At 35.3% G+C, this 23,617-nt stretch overlaps 2 protein-coding genes and 1 non-coding gene across 3 annotated transcripts in view; 2 read left to right on the top strand and 1 right to left on the bottom strand.

Moving 5' to 3' along the window:
- Positions 1-23,617, bottom strand: part of LOC125843569 (uncharacterized) — a 224,888-nt gene that overhangs the window by 79,708 nt on the left and 121,563 nt on the right. The window lies entirely within an intron of this gene.
- Positions 955-15,047, top strand: LOC125843547 (nucleobase-ascorbate transporter 12). The gene is made up of 10 exons (XM_049522661.1): positions 955-1,797; positions 2,580-2,677; positions 2,782-2,952; positions 3,085-3,185; positions 10,288-10,423; positions 10,622-10,672; positions 10,762-11,049; positions 12,177-12,411; positions 14,066-14,352; positions 14,424-15,047. The coding sequence occupies exons 1-10, from the start codon at positions 1,263-1,265 to the stop codon at positions 14,643-14,645; spliced, it is 2,124 nt and encodes a 707-aa protein (XP_049378618.1). The 5' UTR covers positions 955-1,262; the 3' UTR covers positions 14,646-15,047.
- On the top strand, positions 8,354-8,459 carry LOC125846151 (U6 spliceosomal RNA). Its single transcript, XR_007444314.1, has one exon. It is a non-coding gene; the product is annotated as a U6 spliceosomal RNA (small nuclear RNA).

Here is a 23,617-nt window from a genome sequence, read left to right on the forward strand (position 1 = left end):
CAAATAACATATATTATTAAAAAATTAGGTTAAAAATGTACTATAAAATACAATAATTAACAACTTAATATATTAAAGAGACATATAAAAAATGGTTAATATTTGAAATTCTGCGTGTGCCACATAAATTAGAACAAACAAAGTAATAAATATTATTTTCAAAATTATGTTAAAAAAAAGTACTACAAATCACAATAGCTAAAAATTTAAAATATTTTTAAAATCATATAAAAATTTCAATAATTTCTCAAATTTCATAATATGACATAAATTAAAATTAAAAAATAATATATATTGGGCCCCGTGCTGGCACGGGGTCCTATATCTAGTATATATACAATTTCACAAGTGTAATCTTAAAAAAAATAAGTACCTACTATAAATAATTTTTTAATATTATAGTAGTACTAAGCTCTCATTTAGTTGACAAATAAGTTATCCTGAAATTAGTTATTTTATCATTAATGTAGGATACTAATATTACAATTTTGAGATAACTAATCCCAAAATAAAAATTCTCATAATTTTATTCCAATCATATATGAGATGAATTCATCCTCAAATTAATTATCCCTTATTCCTCGTATTAAATGAGTTTTTGACATGTATATATTTTTAATTTTTCATTTGGTGTTTAATATTTGTATTGAAATCCAAGTAATACAAATTCGTATTGTATAAATCCCATTCAAAGAGAAACGCTGCCTATTAAAGATCAATTATACTCGAAGCTTAAATCTAAGAAATCTTATTAAAGAAAGAAACAATTCTATCTACGGCACCACATTCGTCGGTATTAAAATAAAATAATGTATTTTTATGAAGAACGTTAGAAACAAAAAGGATAAGGGTGACATCATTTTTGGTGGAGAACAGAAAGAAGCCATACGGCACCGTTTTCATCACTTTGTCTCTCTAAATTCTCTTCTTTAACCATTGTCTTCTTCTGTCACACACTCTCTCTCTCGTTTCTCTCTCTACACAAGCTTAGCTAGCTAGCTAGCTCCAGCAGTGTACTAGTACAATTCTCACTCTCACGTTTCTCTTTATCTCTCACACACCAACACCTTTCACTGTGTGTAAAAAGTTGTCAAAAAGCTCATTGCTTTATGGGAAAGTTTTCTTTTTTTTTTTGTTTTTGGTTTTCTGTAGCTGTTTTTGAAAGTTGAAAAACCCTAGCTAGAAGTTAGATCCACGAATACCCATTTGGGTTAAAGTTTGCTTAGTGTAGTTTTATTTGAGCTATGTGTTAAGGAAAAAAAATGGCTAGCTCCGACCCGAATAAGCGTCCTCGACCCGGTCCATGGCCACCTGCACCGGAATCTGCAGCAATGCCGCCTACTACATGGGCAAAGAAAACTGGGTTTCGGCCGAAATTCTCTGGGGAGACGAATGCTAGTGATTCTGGGCAAATTGGAATACAGCAGCAGTCGACCCGGAGGAGAGAGTCCGACCCGAATTTGGATCTTGAAGCGGGTCGGGTTAGGACTAGACAGGAGAAGGTTAATGGGGAAACGACAGGTGAGAAAGATAAGCCACCTGTGAGGAAAAGGAGAGACTCTGATGGTGGTGGTGGAGTGGCTAAGAGTACTAATGGACAAGCAGTTGGTACTACTACTACTGCTACTGCTGAGCCAGCTGCTGCAGCTACGACTGCAGCTGCGGCTCAGCAGCCAGCTCGAAGAGTTTCGAGGAATGAAGAGGTTGTGGATGTGTTGCCACAAATAGTTGATGATGATGGTTTTATGTCTAGGCATTCACATATGAAATATGAGCTTAGAGATACTCCTGGTCTTGGTGAGATCATTTTTGAATATGTTGTTGTTACTGTTCTTTCCCATGTTTGTTCTGTAATGCTCTACATTTCGCATTATTTTCGTTGCTGTTATTGCTCCCATATATGTATCACCTTTTCCAAACAGTTTGGCATGCTTTATTTAATCCGAGGGTCGATCAGAAACAATCTCTTTATCTCTACGAGTTAGGGGTAAGGCCTGTGTACATTCTACCTCACAATACCCTACTTGGTATGTTGTTGTTGTATTGTTAGTTAATCGAAAAAGCTAACATTTTTCACTGAATTCCTTGTTTGATAGGATGATGAGATGCTACGTGTTTGTGGGGTTTGGTCTTTTTTCTGTTTTGAGCATGTAATTGTGATATTGAGTATTGGCAAATGTATTTAGATTTAAATTAAGATGAGTTACACCTGTTCATGTGAAAAAGATTTGATCTTTAAGTCTTAACTGTGAGGTTAATGATGTATGTTGATATGTAGCAGTTCCTATTGGACAATATGTATTTAAAATTTTCAGTGTTGGGATTGTTGATATTAATTCCGCTTGTGATTGGAAAAGCTGTCATCTTCCATTGAATTGCTGGTTGATAGGATAATCAAATGACATCTATTTGTGTTTTCTTGGACTTATCTGTTTTGAGCATGTAATTGCGATATTGATTATTGAGTATTGCCAATTGTAATTAGGTTGAAATTAATATTAGTTACACCAGTCCATGTGGAAAAGATTTAATCTTTTGGTCTAATAGTGAAATTACTGATGTATGTTCATATGCTGCAGTTCCTATTGGACTCTATGGATTTCAACATTATCTTTCAATATTGGGATCGTTGATATTAATTCCACTTGTGATAGTTCCAGCAATGGGTGGTAACTATGTGAGTATTTTACTTTCTTTTCATTCTTATTCATGCTACGTTTACTATAGTGTTAGTTTTGTCTTATTTAACTGATGTGAACTGATAAAAGTTGGTACATATAGGAGGATACATCAAGTGTCGTTTCCACTGTGCTCCTTATGTCAGGAGTGACGACTCTCTTGCACACGTCATTTGGCTCGAGGTTGCCTCTGATACAGGGCCCTTCATTTGTTTATCTTGCTCCTGCTCTTGCAATAATTAACTCCCCAGAGTTCTTGGCATTGAAAGGAAATGTATGTTGCAAAGCTCCTTCTTGCTATGATTCTTTTCTCATCACTGAATTTAACAATAGCTCTAATTATTGGTTGCCTATCAAGTCGTTATTCATGTCAAAACATAGTAGTAAGAAGGTCTCCTACTTGCAGAAATTCAAGCATATCATGAAGGAGTTGCAGGGAGCTTTAATAATTTCTTCAGCTTTTCAAGCAATTCTTGGATACAGTGGGCTGATGTCAGTATTACTGAGGTAAGAAATTCTTGTTCAACATTTGTATGTATTCTTCTCCGTTGTCTTGCTGTGCTGCCAATATATGCTTTAATAATTATGCAGCTAATATTTGGAGCCTCATGGATGCTAATAAAACTGAGTAGTCGTTTCTGTTTCTTATTGGATCTTTTCATCATCATTGGTTCTCAGCTAAGACAATTCTCTTCACTCTATTTTGCTGGTATTATACCCAGTAGATTGATCAATATGACCTACAAACATTCTTTAGTGCTAAAATATAGCAATGTCTCCCTGTGCTTACGACGCTATATGATGTTTGATGATTTTAGGGAAAATCAGGATTTAGTTTTAATTGACTACAATGGAGTGGTCTTTTGGGTGCTAATTGAAGGACAATCATTTTTTTTTCACACCATTGTTGTTGTTGTTGTTGTTGTAGTAGGTCTAGTAGTTTAGATTGGTTAGACTGAGCCACCGATTTCATTGAGAAGGTAATTCCTTCTTCTTCTCCCTCCCCCAAACACATTATTTTTTATTTTCTTTCGTATTTGTGTAATATGATCATGGAGGGGACTCTGCATTAATAGTAGACGTAGTAGTACTCTTGTAGTTTCTTGTTCTTCAGTTTCTGTTGCTATCTGTTGTTTCTTGTACTTTGATTATTGTATTATTTTGTTGTTGCTGTTGTTATTCCTTTTTTTTTTCAGAATGCTTTGTCGTGCTATTCTTAGCTAGCGTTTGGCCATAGATTTCCAAATATTTTTGACAAATATTATTTGGGTGAGAATTTGGGTGAAATTTCACCATGTGTTTGGCCATAATATTTGGTAAATATATTTCACTTTTTAAATAAATATGATTTATACCCATAAGTTTTAAAAACTATCAAAATTAACCATAGGTTTGTATTTCATAGCAAGATAGAAACGTAGACGTAACAAGATTCATGACTTCTGCAACAAGTCGATTGGATCTTCGTTGCAACAAATAACAAGTAGTATCCATGACATTGGAGTGATGCGGTAGTTTGGAATGAGTGCAACAAACATCATTCCATACATCGTGAAGTAGACGAAACACGTGACTTTATTACCCTAAGTCGATTGTTCGTCATTTTCATCAACAACCATATCATCACTTTCATATTCACTGAATATTTTATCGCTGCTTTGGTGTTCACGTAAAAAATTATGTAATACAACGCAAATAAATACTATAGAGGGTGTTTTTGTAAAAGATGAAAGTTTGGTGTAGAATTTGAATTTTTAAAAGTTACCAAATAATGAGATTTGGCCTAGATACTAGTTTTTTCTAGTATTTGGGAATTTGGGTTATTTGCCAAAAATATTTGTCAAATAATGGCAAATTATATGGACAAACACTATTTGCCAAATTTTATTTGGAAAATCTATGGCTAGACGGGTCCTTAGTATTTATTTTGGTGTGGCTTCTTCAATCTTCACTTCTGTTGTTTCTTTATGTGCTTCTCCTTGAGCCGAGGGTCTATCGGAAACAACCTCTCTACCTCGCAAGGTAGGGATAAGGTATGTGTACACGTTACCCTCCGGAGACCCCACTTGTGGGAATACACTGGGTTTGTTGTTATTGGGATCATGGAGGGACCTCTTTTAATTTGACCGGTCCCATATGTTACTGTCAAGACCCAAGACCCAATTTCTCAGGTCATGATGGCGCCTACTATATGACCCACCAGTAGGCAAGCCGACCCATATCCCGGAACTCGAAGTAATGGGATGTTAGGGTAGAAAACCAACCAATCAACCTAAAATAGTAATAAATATAACAAGAACATGCAATGAACGGCGGAAGCGACTAGACATATATACACAAAATGAATTCCTCCCAAAACCTGGAAGTCACAAGTACAGAGCTGCTAACAAAAGTACAAGTCCTAAAAGTGGACTACAGAAACAAGCTGTCTAAAAAGGCAAAAGACAAGCAAAAGTAAGTACAGAAGGAGACGGGCAAATCCAGGACGTTGTGTGCTCACCTTTGCCTCCGATCACGATTGTAGCTGGCTTGAATCAACGTCGGTAGCTAGTACTCGGACTTGCATCACGAAAATAGATGCAGAGTGTAGTATGAGTACCAAAACAACAGGTACCCAGTAGGCATCAGGCCGACTGAGCAAGATAAGCAAAAGTGAACTAAAATGCGAATAAAGGGTCACAATCAAGGGCAAAAGAGTAATAAATGTGGGTATGTACATGAGCGTACAGGCAACAAAGATAAGGAATCTAACTAACTCCACCGGGCTCCCATAAACTCGACGGGTACACTCGTGCACAATAAAAGAAACCACCTGCACGGACCCCATAAGCCTGGTAGATGCACTGGCAGTTGAAGTAAAAGAATGGAGCTAGAAGGTCTATCACAATATTACCAATTTTCGGACTTTAACTGAACCATTCCCAATTATATTCCAAGATCTCATTACGTCCCGGACTTTAATCGGAACATCTCCAACCTCCAAAACCTCAACCTACAGATGAGAGTAATCAAAGACTAAACTGAAGCTTCAGTAAGGAATTGGGAATGCACCACGTGCAAGCTGGACCACAGACTCGAATCGGGTACTATAGCTAATGAGTCAACCTATATGGGTTGGATCACGGACTCGATCCGGGTGCTGTAGCCAAAGGTCAGGCACGGGTGGGCTGGACCACGGACTCGAACCGGGTACTGTAGCCAAAATCAGATCACAGGTAAGCTGGACCACGGACTCGAACCGAGTACTATAGCTAAGCCTGGACATAATTAAGCTGGACCACGGACTCTAATCGGGTATCTGTAGCCGATAGAAAAGTAGGGCATTATGGATACATGTGGTCATAAGCTGAGTTACTACCTAGCTAAGGCTCAGACTATTAGACTCAAGTTTGCTATATCAGTCTACAAGGAGCTGACCGTCCGAAACGACGTCGAAAAAAGTTCTACTGCCCAACAATATCCGAAACCTCGCAAGTCTATGGCAACACTAGTCTAAGCCTAGACTAAGGCCAAACATACTTCAAATCAATATTATCATATACACCACAAGGTATGGATGTTCAATAATATCAAGAGTCATGCTTTCATAATCCAACAATTTCCCGAAATAAGGTCTAAGGCAGGAATTATAGAAATTTAGCATGCTCGACACCCGAACCCCTCCATACTCAAGCAAATCAATAAACAATTGCCTAAACATGCTCAATCTCACGAGGGGAAAACCATAGCCTACTTGAAAGCCGATCACACGTGCTCCAAGTCACGGTACCGGAGCTTTTCCCCTCCAAACGGTCTCCAAATGCTTCCCCACTATCAAAAGGTTAATCACCTCGTCATTACGAATATGTTGACACTAAAATTATATTTTTCGAAGACGGACCCAAAATTGGGTCTAAAGCGAGATTGTGGGACCCACAATTCGAATCCCGAAAACGAATCCGTGAAAACGTCTCAAATACCTTACTAAACTAATACCCCAAAATTTAGCACAAAAAGATGCCTAGAACATAGCAAATCAGCCCCAACAATAAAAATCATTAATAAGTCTTGACTTACGACTTGGCAGCCCCTTGATCACCAAATTCTGGAAAAACGAGACCCTTTCAACCCAAACAGATTATACCACGACGATCCTTCCGAAAAACTCTACAAGTTAGCCTCAAGAATGACTCAAAACGGACCTAAGATGATCAAGATCTAACCTTTCAAAGTTCAACAAAAATTCATTCCAAAAATCACTCTAGCAGTAGCTAAATTCGATTCCTTACCTCAAACGAAGCCTCCCCTCGCGTTTCTGAGCTCACCTCTAGATTCCCTACGAAATTCTCTTGAAATTAGCCTTTTGAATCACCTAATTTGAGCTTAAAATGGAGGAGATGTCTATGTTTGAAGATGATGAAGAAAAAAGAAAAAAAAGGACGAAAATTGTCCTTAAATCTGGAAATTTCCAGATTTCAACACGCTGCCACGTGGCACCCTCTGCCATGTCACCACCGCGTTAGAATTCAACAACTCTTTAAACTTAAATTTCGATGTTTCGGACTTGTTCGGAGTCGGAAAAACACAAACCATATATGGAATCTGATTGAGGCCCGTTTCCCTGTTTTGGAGATTTTATAACTTGAAAAGTTGACTTCGATCATAAATTCAGGTAAAAGACCTCAGAATAAAATTCTGACGATTCCATTAGCTTCGGAATGGCCAAATTTGGCTAGTAGCATGGTCAACACGAGTATCGAGGCAATCGATACGAGTTTAGGGCGATTTGATGTTTTCACCTTGTAGTTTGGCCTATAGTTGACTTTGGTCAACCTTCTTGGAAGACGTGCTCAGATGAAAATTTTGATAGCTAGGTTAACTTCGGAATATCGATTTTGGTCTAGAAAGACCCTTTGTTCACTTCCCGAGGCTTTAGATGCCCGTTGTGGAATCTGGCTCAAAACGATACTGGGTGTGGGATCCACTTTTCATCGAAGCAATCTCCAATGGAAATTCCGATTTCACCGTTGAGTCCGAAATATTATTTCCAATCAGATTCCATATATGGTTTGTGTTTTTCAGACTCCGAACGAGTCCGGAACATTGAAATTTAAATTTGAAGAGTTGTTGAATTTTAACGCGGTGGTGACGTGGTAGAGCCATGCGACGCCACGTGGCAGTGTGTTGAAATTTGGAAATTTCCAGATTTAAGGACAATTTTCGTCCTTTTTTTTCTTTTTTCTTCCTCATCTTCAAACATCGATATCTCCTCCATTTTAAGCTCAAATTAGGTGATGCAAAAGGCTAATTTCAAGAGAATTTCGTGGGGAATCTAGAGGTGAGCTCAGAAACGCGAGGGGAGGCTTCGTTTGATGCAAGGAATCGAATTTAGCTACTGCTAGAGTGATTTTTGGAATGAATTTTTGTTGAACTTTGAAAGGTTAGATCTTGATCATCTTAGGTCCGTTTTGAGTCATTCTTGAGGCTAACTTGTAGAGTTTTTCGGAAGGATCGTCATGGTATAATCTGTTTGGGTTGGAAGGGTCTCGTTTTTCTAGAATTTGATGATCAAGGGGCTGCCAAGTCGTAAGTCAAGACTTATTAATGATTTTAATTGTTGGGGCTGATTTTCTATGTTCTAGGCATCTTTTTGGGGTATTAGTTTAGTAAGGTATTTGGGACGTTTTCGGGATTTCGATTCTAGGTCAGGGACATCCGATAAAATTGGAACGATACAGAGAAGATTAGCATGGCCCCTGCGCAAGGATGACACGCACAAATCGAGAAATGGTCCAAATTTTTTATTGTAATGACCCTCCAGGTCATTTTTAAATTAAAGCATTCATTCCATCGTTTAGAGCGTTCCTGTAGCGATCCCAAGCCATTTATGACTTGCTTGCACTGATAGTTCGGTCGCCTGGTCGTTCGTTTGGGTTTTATGCCCGTTTTCCTGTTTTGGAGATTTTATAACTTGAAAAGTTGACTTCGGTCATAAATTTAGGTAAAAGACCTCAGAATAAAATTCTGACGATTCCATCAGCTCCGGAATGGCCAAATTTGGCTAGTAGCATGGTCAACATGAGTATCGAGGCAATCGGTACGAGTTTAGGGCCATTTGACGTTTTGCCCTTGCAATTTGGCTTATAGTTGACTTTGGTCAACCTACTTGGAAGACGTGCTCAGATGAAAATTCTGACAGCTAGGTTAGCTTCGGAATATCGATTTTGGTCTAGAACGACCCTTTGTTCACTTCCCGAGGCTTTAAATGCCCGTTGTGGAATCTTGCTCAAAACGATATTGGGTGTGGGACCCACTTTTCATCAAAGCGATCTCCAATGGAAATTCCGACTTCACCATTGAATCCGAAATATCATTTCCAATCAGATTCCATATATGGTTTGTGTTTTTCCGACTCCGAACGAGTCCGGAACATCGAAATTTAAATTTGAAGAGTTATTGAATTCTAACGCTGTGGTNCGGTATGAGTTTAGGGCCATTTGACGTTTTGCCCTTGCAAATTGGCCTATAGTTGACTTTGGTCAACCTACTTGGAAGACGTGCTCAGATGAAAATTCTGACAGCTAGGTTAGCTTCGGAATATCGATTTTGGTCTAGAACGACCCTTTGTTCACTTCCCGAGGCTTTTAAGTGCCCGTTGTGGAATCTTGCTCAAAACGATATTGGGTGTGGGACCCACTTTTCATCAAAGCGATCTCCAATGGAAATTCCGACTTCACCATTGAATCCGAAATATCATTTCCAATCAGATTCCATATATGGTTTGTGTTTTTCCGACTCCGAACGAGTCCGGAACATCGAAATTTAAATTTGAAGAGTTATTGAATTCTAACGCTGTGGTGACGATGACACGTGGCAGCGTGTTGAAATCTGGAAATTTCTAGATTTAAGGACAATTTTCGTCCTTTTTTCTGAATTTATGACCGAAGTTAACTTTTCAAGTTATAAAATCTCCAAAACTGGGAAACGGGCCTAAAACTTAAATGAACGACCAGGCGACCGAACAGTTAGTGCCAGCAAGTCATAAATGACTTGGGGTCGCTACAGGAATGCTCTAAACGATGGAATGAATGCTTTAATTTAAAAATGACTTGGAGGGTCATTACAGTTACCTTTTATCTTTTTCTTTTTGGGCAATAGGAAATGCATCACTTGAAAACAATATGAGCTTTAACAATGTTGTGTTATTGAGGAGGGTTCTACACTTCGTGGCTGTTTAGCATACTTAATAATTCAGTCTATGGTTATTACCAAAATAATAATAATTCAGTCTATGTAGGCAAGAAAGATCGAGACTATCCTATAAACTGAATTATTATCATTCTAACTTTACTAATGCAGTTAATAAATTATTGTACAATTCGAACACCATGGTTATAATCAGAAATTAAAAACAATAATAATATGATGTCACACTGAAATATGAATTAATCTTGTCCTTTATTTGGCTTTCTCTAGCATAACCTTTCTAACATTATTTTTGTGCTTTCGAGGCTTTTGTTTTTAACTGTAAGCTTCCTGCTTCTTTTCTTTCTTCAATATTCTTATTTTTGGACTCAAACATGGTGTGCAAATATAAATCTAGACACTATTTTTCCCTTTTCTGGTCTAGGTTGATCAATCCTGTGGTTGTGGCTCCTACCGTTGCTGCTGTTGGACTTTCATTCTACAGTTACGGTTTCCCACAAATTGGTACATGTCTTGAAATTGGAGCGGTGCAGATATTGTTGGTTATTTTTTTCTCTCTTGTAAGTTGCCACAATGTTCTTGTTTAGATATCTTTCTGTATCATGTAAAACAACTGAAATGTCTCAGTGTAGTGGTGCAGATAATGTTGGTCACGACATTTTCCTTTATTTTTCTGCCAGGGTATATCAGATTAACATTTTCTTTTGCAAGTATATAATGTCTAACTTCTTCGATGTAAATCTTTTCTTGTCATGCAGTACCTCCGTAAGATATCTGTTCTTGGTCATCGTGTGTTTCTCATCTACGCGGTAAATCTGTGGTTTACTTTTTTTTAGCTTTTATTCCTTTTCTGTTTGCTCTCACCTTCCTCTAACGATGCATTCATGTTCATGTGCAGGTTCCATTGGGTCTAGCAATAACATGGGCTGTAGCTTTCCTTCTGACGGCAGTGGGAGTATATAGCTATAAAGGCTGTGATGTGAATGCACCAGTATCACATATAATATCCGATCACTGCAGAGAGAATATCCCTAAGATGAAGCACTGTCGTGTTGATGCTTTACATGCATTAGGATCTGCTCCGTGGTTTAGATTCCCTTATCCATTGCAATGGGGTATGCCCGTCTTCCACTGGAAAATGGCTCTAGTAATGTGTGTTGTATCCATAATTTCATCTGTGGATTCGGTGAGTTGTTTCCTTGTTGAGTTTTAGTTTTCTTATCTTTATAGTAACAAGTTACTCCTAAAATATTGCATTTTCAGTAGTGTCATCTTGTGAGCCGAGACTTATTTTAAGAGCTGTCTGACATTAATATAGACCTCAACTCAGTTGCATCACTGTGCCTTGAGTCAACTTGAGGAAAATGTATCGGTCAAGTAGAATTTTAACTCTTCAGGAAGGTCAATTGAGAAAGTAAGACACTAAGTGAAGTTTAAGCCACAGAGCTGTCCAATTTTTTTATTTTTTATTTATAACCTCGGTGTTTGGGCCAGCTTGCACACACCTTGACTAAATACCTCCCACCAGCAACAGGGTACCATGTATCTCTGTTGGGAAGTAATCACCTAATGTTTTTGTCTCTGCTGGGATTTGATGCGACCCCATGGTTCCCAACCCATTTCATTGACTAGGACACACATGCAGACTTGTTGGAAATCTGTGCATCTTGTCTTAATGCAGCATTGTGGGTTATTCCCCCTTGCCCCGGCATGTGACCTCTTTGCTAACTGAACGAATAAAACACCCTCAGCTGTGTGTAGCCTATGTAGTCTTGGTGTTCTTGAACGAATAAAACACCCTCGAGACTAAGTTCCTCTTCCCTAAGATGTAACTACATTATCATTTTGATGCATTTATCCTCTTTTCTAAAAGAACTTGAGCAAAGCTTAGGTTATTCTATAGATATCTTTTTCTTTTTAAATTTTGTTCTAGTGGAATTTCAAAATCATAGAGTTTGGATGTTTTTAAGTACTAAATTCAGATGTATTGGATAAATCGTATTACTTTATCAAACAAAAAAAATGTATTAGATAAGTTTTGTATTCTTGATATTGTGTGCCGCACTTTGACAGGTGTGTGCATCATCTCTCGGTTTTCACTTAAAGCAAGCATTGTGGTTCTTTGCACTTTTGCTTTCAGACACACTTGGTTACTTGCTTTAAATATATTACAATGTTTTAAGCTTGTAAATTGACTTATTATTCTCGGACTGCCTCTTTGCTTAATAATTCTCTTCTCAAATATTGAACAATATATAGAGTGCAGTGTTGAACTATCATTTTTTTTCTAATTATTCTCTTGTCAACTTTTAGGTTGGGTCATATCATGCATCATCATTGTTGGTTGCGTCCAGACCGCCAACACCTGGTGTTTTAAGTCGAGGAATTGGTCTTGAAGGTCTTTGTAGCCTCTTGGCTGGCCTATGGGGCACAGGAATTGGATCTTCAACTTTAACTGAAAACGTGCACACGATTGCTGTTACCAAAATGGGAAGCCGCAGAGCGATCGAGTTGGGGGCATGTGTTTTAATTGTCCTGTCTCTTATAGGTATGCTTCTAGAGGTAACTTAATGAATTTATAAAATTCGCATAAATATCCCCTCATAGGTTGTAGGCCTTTCTGGAAACTGTTAACATTTCTCAACTCCCAAAAATTAAACCATGTTTCATGTCAGGAGGTAGAATAAAAGTACTGATTTTGTGTTTGGAAGAGGAAAAAAACTTTGGTAGACCTTTTTAATTCCACAATCTCTATGTTCTACTTTGTGCGTGTAATGCTTTTTTTTTAATAAAAACAGTTTTCATATTAGAAACTTCATCACCAAGAATCAAGATAGCCAGTTAGCATGTGCTCTAATTTGGTAATGAGATGATTCACTCGGACCATACAATGAAGAGAAAATGGGACATAAATACTGGATGTTGTAAGATATGAGAAGAACTTGCAGCATATCTTTGCCGTTTTGAGAACTTTTGGATGTTACCTTGGTAAAATAATGCATTTAGTCTCCTCTCCATACATCATGTTCTACAGTTCTAATGATTAAAAAACTATCTAAAGGTGATGAATCTCCCTGAGTGAGTTCTACTCGTTACTGATATATATTCTGATTACTTGGGAAATGGGACATACAATGAAGAGAAAATGGTACAAAAAAACAGCCTCTCTACCTCCCAAGGTAGGTAGGGGTAAGGTCTACACACTCTCATCCCCAGCCCCCACTTGTGGAATTACATTGGGTATGTTGTTGTAGTACTACGTTTTTATCCGCTTCATTTTTGGGTTTGTGGCACTTACACCTAAACTACCATCTCCTCAAGGTTATGGGCAGAAGTCTAACAATTGTTTTTCCTTCCAAATTGACAAAGATTGAGTATCACGAAAGATATGAATCTGACCGATTCAATCATTCTTTGTTTGTCATTATGCAAAAGGAATGGGATGAAGAAAATGTGAACGAAGAGATATACAAGTTTGGGCCGATTGGCCGAGGGAGGGAACTTTTCCCATATTAGAAAGCTTTGAAAAAACTAAGCATTTCACCTCATGGTCAACAACCTTGAGGAGGTTTTCTTTAGTTTCAAGGGTCAGGAGCGTTATGATAGACCTGAAGGGGTAATTTGTATTAATTCTGTTCTTAATTTAGAGAGGACTAGAACTGTTACCCCTTTTTTTTCATTATGTAGATCAACTCGATCATGTCAACTAAGGAAAACAAGTTGGAAACTTTTATCACGATTCATTGTACCCTCCTCTCCCCTCAAGAAACCCCCACATCTTACAGCAATGTGAAGAGAATTATGTTTAATATTAAGGAATCCCAAAGAAATTTAGGAACGGACCTATACTCCCTCGAGCTCAAAACCTGTGCACCAACTGGCGTTGTGTTCCAACGTTTAAGGGATTTCTCGGGTATTAAAAAAAGGCAGGCCTTTGGTTTAGTTGTAAAGGAAGTACAACACAGGATGTGTAGGCAAACATCATGAGTTTGAAGCCCCTCAAAGATTAAGCTTGGTGTTAAAATGGGAGGGTAAGGAGGCGAACCCAAATTCCTCCGAATTTCATGGATATCCTATCTCTTTCACTTTTACCCTTGAAAAGTCATGTACTGGTGTAATTGACACCTATTTGCATATATTGAGTCACCTATTTGTCATAGGGATGTAATGCTTAACCATGCTCCTTTCTGTCATGCAAACAGGTAAAGTAGGAGGTTTTATTGCATCAATACCGGATGTCATCGTTGCAGGCCTATTATGCTTTATGTGGACAATGCTTACCGCCTTGGGCTTGTCAAATTTACGCTATAGTGAAGCAGGAAGCTCGAGGAACATTATCATAGTTGGCCTGTCTTTGTTCCTATCCCTCTCTATACCAGCCTATTTCCAGCAGTATGGCATCACTCCGAAAAGCAACTTGCAAGTTCCGAGTTATTTTCAACCATATGTCGTGGCTTCTCACGGTCCTATCCGGACAAACTTCGGAGGGGTATGCACCTTCAACTAGAATCACATGAACTACAATTCTCTTGAATCTATCCTAAACTATTTCTTTTGCAGCTAAACTACATTTTGAATACATTGTTATCACTCCACATGGTGATAGCATTCTTGGTAGCTGTGATCCTCGACAACACCGTGCCAGGGAGTCGGCAGGAGCGTGGGGTGTACGTTTGGTCTGACCCCGAAACAGCAAAAAGGGAACCTGCTGTAGCCAAAGACTATGGATTGCCTTTCAGAGTTGGCAAACTCTTCAGATGGGTGAAATGGGTTGGACTATAAAGCCCGGGGTTATGATTTGCTGCTCAGAGTTTCATCTAGCAACATTTTTTCAAGCTCGTCAAGGAAAGTCTCGCCAGAAAATGAACATCTCAGATTTGATGAGGTAACACGGATTTACGACTTCTCCACACGTGAGGCGAGTTTATCGGAGAAGTAGGTCTTATAGAGAGGGAGATAGTTGTGTACATGTAATATATCAGTTTGTATAAACTGTATGTAGTTAAGTTGAAATGTTCAGGTGGACCTATTTCTCTATTCTTCTTCTTTTTTCTTTGGCTCCCACTTTGTTTACATTTCTGCAGAGTTGAGAGATTCAACTATGTATGTACCACACAGAGATTAATATTATTCTTTTTGTTACATTAATGTCAGGTGAACTCTACAAAATAGTGTTCAATCATGAGTTCGAGTAATGTTCATTTGTTATAATGAAATGTTGTTATAGAGAACATATAATATGATATAACCATAGCATACTTGGTGTAATTTATCAAGGGGTTGTGGAGGGCAAAGTAGAGTATGTATAGACTTTACCACTATTTCGTAGGGATAGAGTCTATTTTCGATACAAAAATGAGAGTAGTAATAACAATCAGAAGACATAATATAACATAGCATGAGGATTATCTGTTATTATGGTAAATGACTATAGTGTGGAGAGGTTTGTCGGTAAGTCCTACAAAGAGAAAAGAAGGTATTAATTTGATCATAAACGTATCCTTTAACTTGGTTTTAGTTGATATTTTTGCTTAACGACTTTGAGTGTGTACAATTAGATATTTAAACTTGTATAAAATTAAGTAGATACATGCGTTCTACATGTCAATTCATGTGACATACGTTCAAACTAAATTGTATTATGTTGTATAGAACGCATATTGAATACGTAATTTTCTAGATTAATAGAGTTAATCTATAGTATCATACCCTGTCTACATTCAATGAATTTAGTTCTAATGCACTACCAAAATCCAATTTATCTACTTTTAGGTTAAAAATAAAAATAGAAATCGTGCACTAAGTTTCTATTATATGTTGTGCAAGAAAAAAATGAATCACATAGATTTATTTATCGCATCCTTATAATAGAATCTTATAATCGGTCTTTTTTTAAATTGTGTGTATAACGAAAGCTTAATGCATCATGTTGTTTTATTTATTATGTTTACTTTAAAATCTAATATATTGAATCTTAAAAGTAACATAATAATAATTGGAGAAGTTAACCAATAAAATTGAAAATGAGTGCTAGCACAATTTCAGAAACTTCCATAAAAGTCAAACTCATTCTGAAGTTAATATCTACATCAAGTCACCAACATATACACGAACAAATTCTGAATTTAAATTTTATAAATTCAATTATTATGATTTGTAGAGTTGAATTCTTTATATTCTTAAATTTATGTCTTCAATACTTGAGATTCTACGTTAAAAATACTAGGTTCAGATGAATCAATTATACTAGCAGAGTGGATCCAACTTTATGGGATTCACTCAAACTAAATATTTTCAATGCAAAACATAAATTTGTTAGTAAGAATTTATTAAAATTCCAACAAATAATAAAAATGAACAATAATATAATAAATTTAATCCTTCGAAACTTTAATAATTAAACACATAAAATTTTAATTTTAAAATCTGACTCTGCATATACAAATCATCTTATACAACGTTGAGATATTTATATTGATATTTATTTATTCCTTTTATTCCATGCTTTTTCTAAATTATAAATTTATGGCTCTAATTAAAGGCACTTATACAAAGACATATCTATTTCTCATTTTTCAATACTGACATTTATCGTCAATATTTGAAGAAAATATCAACTTAAAATTGACATGTAGAAATATCATACGTAGAATATCAAGAAAAGAGTGATATAAACATTTTTTTTATATATAAAATCTCGAGTTAAACGTTTCAATTTGAGCCCAGAAAATAAAATTGTCTTTGACAAAAAGCATTGTATCAAATTACGTCTCAAAAATGAACTTATCTTTTTATAACCATAGTAACTTCGCAATACACTGTTGAATTAATCACTAATGTATGGTAAGATATTTTCTTTATCATGATTTATTTTTGTTATGATAAAGATGTATTGCGTTACTATTTGATCTCACGTTTGGTGTTCCAAAAAATCTATAAAGTGGGGTACGATGGTATATTGCAGGGCCTATTTGATTAATTTTTTTTATTTTCACAAACTCGATTTTGAGATCTTTTATTAAAAGTGAAAGGGTTCCGACTCTCAAACTATCCCATTATATTTTACTAGACACAAGTGGCCGTGCTAGCACGGGTCCAATATCTGTTATTTTTTTTAATCTCACTTTATCTGATATAGACAAAATTTAGAGAGTCAATTAAATTTTAAATATAATTTTAAAAAACTTTAAGTTGTTAATTATGGTAATTTATAGTACTTTTTACATTATTTTATGTTACTTCCTTTGTCCCAATATATGTAGCACAAATAGAATTTCAAGAGTCAATATGTTGTTAATAATTGAGATTTACAATATTTTTTTACTTAGTTTCCAAATTAAATAATACATGTTACCTCTTTTGTCCCATTTTGTGACATATAAAGATTAATTTTATGAATCAATCGAATTTTTTATATGTTTTTTTTAAAAAATATTTTAAGTTGTCAATTATCATAATTTATATTTTTTACGCAATTTTTAAACATATATATAAAAAAATAAAAAATACGACAAATAAATTAAAACGGAGAAAAAAAAAGGAAATTGTATATGTAAGTGTGAAACCACATAGGTAAAAGCAGGCATGTTAACTATCATGTGTGTGGTTATCCACACTTATTTTACCCTTATTTAGAAGAGGGAGTTGTGAAGGACCAACACAACTTCAAAAAGTTGTTCCGAAGTTGTACTATATTAGGCCCCACTTTATTCAACAACTATTCTACTACCATTGACAAATGTGGGCTCCATTTCATTGTTAATTGAATCACTGTTTATACTCTTTTCCTATAAACACGTGTTCTACCTCGATCCACGTATATCATACTTTCTCTGTCTCTTTTTAGTTGTTCACTTTAAAAATGACACACAGATTAAGACAATAATGATTAGCACAGTGAAGTTACAATTTTACCCTTATGACAACTTTTCACTTCAAAATTACAACCACTTATTTGAATTCAAGTGAAATAAATTGGNAACATTGATTAGTTATCTTGAATAAATTTATTTTGAAATCATAATTAATAAGGGTAAAATTGTAACTTCACTATGCTAATCATTGCTGCCTTAATATGTGTGTCATTTTTAAAGTGGACAACTAAATAGGAACGGAGGGAGTATTAGCTATCTCTACAATTTTACTTTACTCTTTTGCTGCTTTGACTGACATTTCTCATGTTCATTTTGTCTGCAATTTTACTCTCCTCTTCCTTACTTTTGCTCCATCTTTCTTCATCATTTTGTTAAATTTCTTGCGCCTAATTTCAGATAAGAGTTTTTACAACTCTAGAAGCATTCAACATCTCCCCAGCATCATTAAATTTAGGGGATTTCTGCCGGATGAACAAGGGCACTTTTAGGTATATGTATGTTTGCTGTCTATCGAGTTTAGCTCTTTCATTGTTTCCATTGATTTCTCCTCAACAGTTGCTCTAATCCTTAGTTACAGTAAGTTTTGCTTCCCCTTCTTCCCCAATTTTTCGGTAATGTCTCCAACTCTTCAAAATAACCTATATTGGTAGTTTTTTCCATTATTCTTTCGATTCTTACGTTTTCTGTGGATTCTTAGGTTGAGTATCATAAACTGTATGTTATTTTCCTATATGCATGTTTGAAAATGTAAATAAATATGTATATAACTTTGATTCAGGTATAGTGTCTTCAAATTCAAAGGCATCAGATTTTGAATTTTGTGTTATTTGATGAACAACACTCCAAAATATCGTTTGGTTGTCCGATTTGTATCCTAATACTTTTGTTTCTGTAAAATATTATGTACATGGTATGGTTTCCTCTTGGGATTTTGTTTATTCATTTGACATGTATCGTTTCTTTTAATAGTACATAGACGGTTCATGAAATTGTCATAGTGAACTTGTGTCACATGATTGATAGTGGCAATTGGGATCACCATGAATCTATGTTGTGGGTCTGGTCGATCTGTAATATTGAAATTATGGGCATCAGACTGTTCTATTATTTCTGCTGAGTTTCTTTTTGATTTTTTCCATCTTTTGTGTGTGTGTTAAATTGAGTAATATTGCACATGTAGAGTTATTTCTCTATATTTCTTGCTCTCATCCTTTGTAGGTCATGTGAATATAGTTCATTGTGGTATGAACTGAACTTTAGTCTATGAAATAAGTGTTTTTTCTTTTTTTTCGTATGAACTGAACTTTAGTCTCTCAAATAGGTATATCCATCTTCTTTTGTTTCAATACTGTGTTTTAGTCCAAAAGGTAACAATCTTTTTTAACTTAAATTTGAACAGCTTATTGCTTTGTTTGTGTCATTAAATGTACACAGTATGTCTGATTATTGCTTTGTTTCAGCTTTTCCTTGGGTGCATATTTGATTGTGTGTTGTTTCCTCTTCTTTCTCTTTCATCGTTTCTTTGTTTTACCCATTTCATTGTCATGGGATTCAAATAGCACCTCTTAATTTTCTTCTTATTTAGAATATTTTGCAGCAGAGGTTGCATTAAATTTTCATATGTTCACAGGTGTTAAGTTATGTCTGTTGCAACCTGTTAAATCCAATTCTGTTTTTCTTAATGTACTTTGTTACTGCTCTTTTTTTTTTTTTTAATTAAAAGATTGTCTATGTTTTGGTCAAGGTCATTAGGAATTTGTTTAATTGCTAGACATGAGTGACTTTATGGATTCCACTGGTGACATTTACTTTTCTTGCTATAAACAGGAGGCACAATGGATATTTTATCTTTCCATTTCTTCTGTTCTTCTGACAGTTGCTGCTCCATGTATTAGTTATAGTTTCAAGTAAATGAATTGTGCCAGCCATTTGCTAATTCAGTTTTCTCTTAGACTATTTTTAAAAAAGTAAATTTGGAATTAAAGAAAGCATCTCTCTGTTTAAGGCAACAGTTAAAAGTCACAACTAATACATTCAAATTTTAAGGCAATTGTCTAAGGTCCTAATTACACTGGGTCTTTGGTGGAAATCCTATATAAATTGGAGGCTCAATCTACCGCCATCATTTCATGCAAATTATATGTGGTGCCTGAACAACTGAATTACTTTTCTAAATATTTTTATTTGTAGTTTACTATGTTGGTATGTGTAAGTGCGATATTTATGATTGAAATTCCTTTCTTCCTAAACACACCAAAAAGATACATGATGGAATCATGTGTTAGGTCTTCTTGATGGGGCTATCAACTTCTCTAAGACTCCAATTTCTCATTGTTTCTTTGACACTCGCGGGGGGGGGGGGGGGGGGGGGGNGGAGAGAATCCACTTGATGCCAACACTGAACATATTCCAACCATTGGACAGTGCAGAAAAAACAATTCACTAAATCAAGTCTATTGAGGCACATGAAACACTTGTTTGCTAGCTGAAGGTTCCTTCTGTTTAGATTGTCGAGGGTTAGGATAGCATTTATCACATAATTTAAATTATTACTTGGTTCAATTATGTCTTACCCAAAATATTGTTGAAGTAAATGCTTTGGCAATGCATTAGTTGATGCCAAGGAAGGGATATAAGTTTCTTCTTAACTAAAAGACTGTTAAAATGTGACTAGAGATAATGAAAGACTTTTATTTTATTCTCAACTTCTTAAGAGTGACAAATAAAGTTGTTGATAAACTGAAAAATGTCTCAAATGTATTTGAGTTTAAAGCTTTACTTAGATATTCTCCTATTTGTTTTCTGCCTATATCTGCATTATCACATATTCTTATGGTTAACAAAAAGAAGACAAATCCATATTTGATGGTATAAAGAATAAGAAAAAATTTAACCTCAATTTCTCTAAGGATATTGTGGTTTAAACATAGAGTTATCATTTTATGTCTATGTAGTAATGAAGAACTTAAGGGCTAAAATTCATGCAGGAAGCATTATGTTGAACCACAAGAGCGGTGAACCAACTTCTACTATCATATCGTCATTGGCTAAGAGATGTATTCGAGCTATATGATACATGGGTTACCAACGATTAGTGATTTCACAAAGGCCCAAGCACTTGTAGTGTGTTGTCATTGTATATCACATACATGGCGTGTTCCTCAAACATAAAAGGTATCTTTGGCATAAGAGAAGACATTTTTTTGGTTGATTATACAATTCAATTGTCTATTTTTTCCCTATATTTTACGTATGACGACATTACAATTTAGTTTCTTTACATGCACTATATTATGAAAAAATAGCATACTAGCAGTAATGAGGAATTAAGGTGTCAAATTGATGCAGAGGGCATTACTTTAAACCCAACTAAGGTTAATTCTGTTTTTTAGTTGTGTACTTTTTATCTTTTCTAAAATTTGTTACATTATACTTGAGAAAAAAATAGTGTACTAACAGTAATGAGGAATTTAAGATTTAAAATTGGTGTAGAGAACATTATTCTGAAGCAGCCAAGCAGCACAGTAAATAACTTCGCCTAGCAAGTCGTCATTAACTAAGAAGTATATTTGAGTTGTATGATACATGATTTATGAATGATAATTGATTTAACAAAAGTTTAATAGGACTTGGAGTGCACTGCCACTATGTCTTTCAAGTTTCAACTAATGAGCCCGAATGGATTTCTGTTTTTCACATGTAGACTGGTGCATTTATGCAGATTCTTACATTGAGTTTTTTATTTAAGAAGTTCTTGGCAAGTATGTTTCTTTTATAAGGTTTCAAAACAGTTTCTTTGCTACGATAGAAGATAATGTGTATAGTGTGGACAAAAAAGAAAGTTATGCAAATAGAGTGGATAACACTTTATTGTTTGCAATATATGTAGAAGTTGTCCCAGTGAATGCATTGATGCTGAGAGAAACTCATTTAATGAGTACTTTGCAGAAAATACATTTAAAGCAATAGTTTAATTGCAAAAGCACTAAAAGATAAGTAATTTCAATTTTAATATGTCTCTTGCGTCGACACTCCTCGCCAATCTAACATGATATTTTTTTTCGCTCTCAGGTAATATGGAGATAGGCAAGCATGGCCCAATAGTCAAAATATTATGTTTGTTAAAATATTAATATTAATGAATCAAGGGTGATGGCTTTTGCAGAAGATGGATAATATTATATATTATATATTATTAGATATATTGAGAATGTGTACAACAGACATCAGTATGATGTTCACCTGCAAAAGAGGAAATGAGAATTTTAGAAAGAACAATACATGATCAGTTAAAGGCGGGGGGGGGGGGGGGGGGGGGGGGNAATCCCCCAAAATGAGCAAGACCTTGAAGGTAAATTTATATGCCCATTAGGTATCAAATAGAAAGAAATTCAACGAATGACGATAAAAGTGATAGATTCCCTGTTGAATATGAAATGAATGATAACATTGAAGGAAGTAAAATGTAGTGGGTTGTAAATTGTTGTAGTAGTATACTTCTTCGATTTCAAAAGAGTTGAAGAACTTACTGATGACATTAGCAGATGGATAATATTACACATATTATATGTATTATTAAATATATGTACAATATGTACACCAGACATTAGTATGATGCCGATTTGAACGATCTGCAAATACTAACTAATGTAATACATACAGTCAAAATATGTCATTGTTTATCATATGTAGAGGACATCGGAGTTCGCTTCTTAGCAGCGAATCTTCTTCATTCAAAAACCCATAGTATAGGGAGACTGATTCATTTTATTCTCCCTATTAAGCAAAAGTGGCAAAATGAAGTGAGGAAGTTCCTGTAATTAGAGAATTTAAAGTCTATTAGAAAGTGAAAGTATGGCAACACATAGCAAAACATTTTAACTATTAACATCCAAAGTGGCACATCTTTAGTACAGAAACTGCAAAAGAGCGAATGGAAATTTCAGAAAGAACAATAGATGGTGAGTTAGCGCGGGGGGGGGGGGGGGNNGGGGGTAATCACCCAAAATGAGCAACAGTTTGAAGGTAAATTTATATGGCCATGAGGTATCAAAGAGAAAGAAATTGAAGGAATTTTCTGTAAAGTAAAAGGTTGTTACATCCAATTATTGAGCAAGGAAGAGCAAATGAAAGTAGAACAAGGTCATTATGAAAAAGCAAAAATTTAAAAAGATACCATGAAATGAAGAAAATTAGAGAACATAGAAACAAAAGCTAAACTCGATTAGAAAAATGCAAGTAGAAAAATCCACAATAAACTCACCTCTATTAAGAATATATGCAAGTAGAAAATTGATTGGCAAGAGAAAATTAAACATTAAGCTAATCTCCGTTAGGAACATGCAAGTAGAAAATTTCATAATAAACTAAGAAAAAATTAGTAGAATTGAGGTCCAACAATGTTTGAGAGTATAGATGCTCCATAAGTGTATTGAATTATTGGTATGATAATAATTCAGAATTTATTTCCTTAAAAATAAAAGACATTTGAATGCCTAATAACATGACAAAGACACAGAACTGACTGGCCAAAAGAGATGGTGCTAACTCTGAAGTAATGATGCTGCTCAATTGTTTTAACTAAAAGAAGCTAATTCAAAAGTAATAATCAAAATAGCATATTTGCACGCCACAGAGATGTTAAGAACGAAATTGTGAAATTTGAAAGCAGATAAGAGCAAATGCAAAAGATTGTGAGAGGTCTTTGCAATTATAACTTTGAAGGAAGACAAATGTAGTGCGTTGTAAATTCTTGCAATAGTATAGTTGGTGGGTTTCAAACTATGTTTCCTCTAACTGAAAAGAACATACATTAACCATAAACAATCAGTAGAAATACCCAATTAATTTGAAATTTAGAGAAAACATCTATGAAGATAT

The sequence above is a fragment of the Solanum stenotomum genome, chromosome 11, assembly GCF_019186545.1.
Source record: "Solanum stenotomum isolate F172 chromosome 11, ASM1918654v1, whole genome shotgun sequence".
Taxonomy (NCBI): Eukaryota; Viridiplantae; Streptophyta; class Magnoliopsida; order Solanales; family Solanaceae; genus Solanum; species Solanum stenotomum.

Excerpts from the sequence above, each read along its gene's own strand:
- LOC125843547 (XM_049522661.1), top strand. The coding sequence starts at position 1,263 with ATGGCTAGCTCCGACCCGAATAAGCGTCCTCGACCCGGTCCATGGCCA. Across the intron at positions 1,798-2,579 it reads TAGAGATACTCCTGGTCTTG|TTCCTATTGGACTCTATGGA; the intron begins GTGAGATCATTT and ends CATATGCTGCAG. Across the intron at positions 3,186-10,287 it reads CTGATGTCAGTATTACTGAG|GTTGATCAATCCTGTGGTTG; the intron begins GTAAGAAATTCT and ends TTTCTGGTCTAG.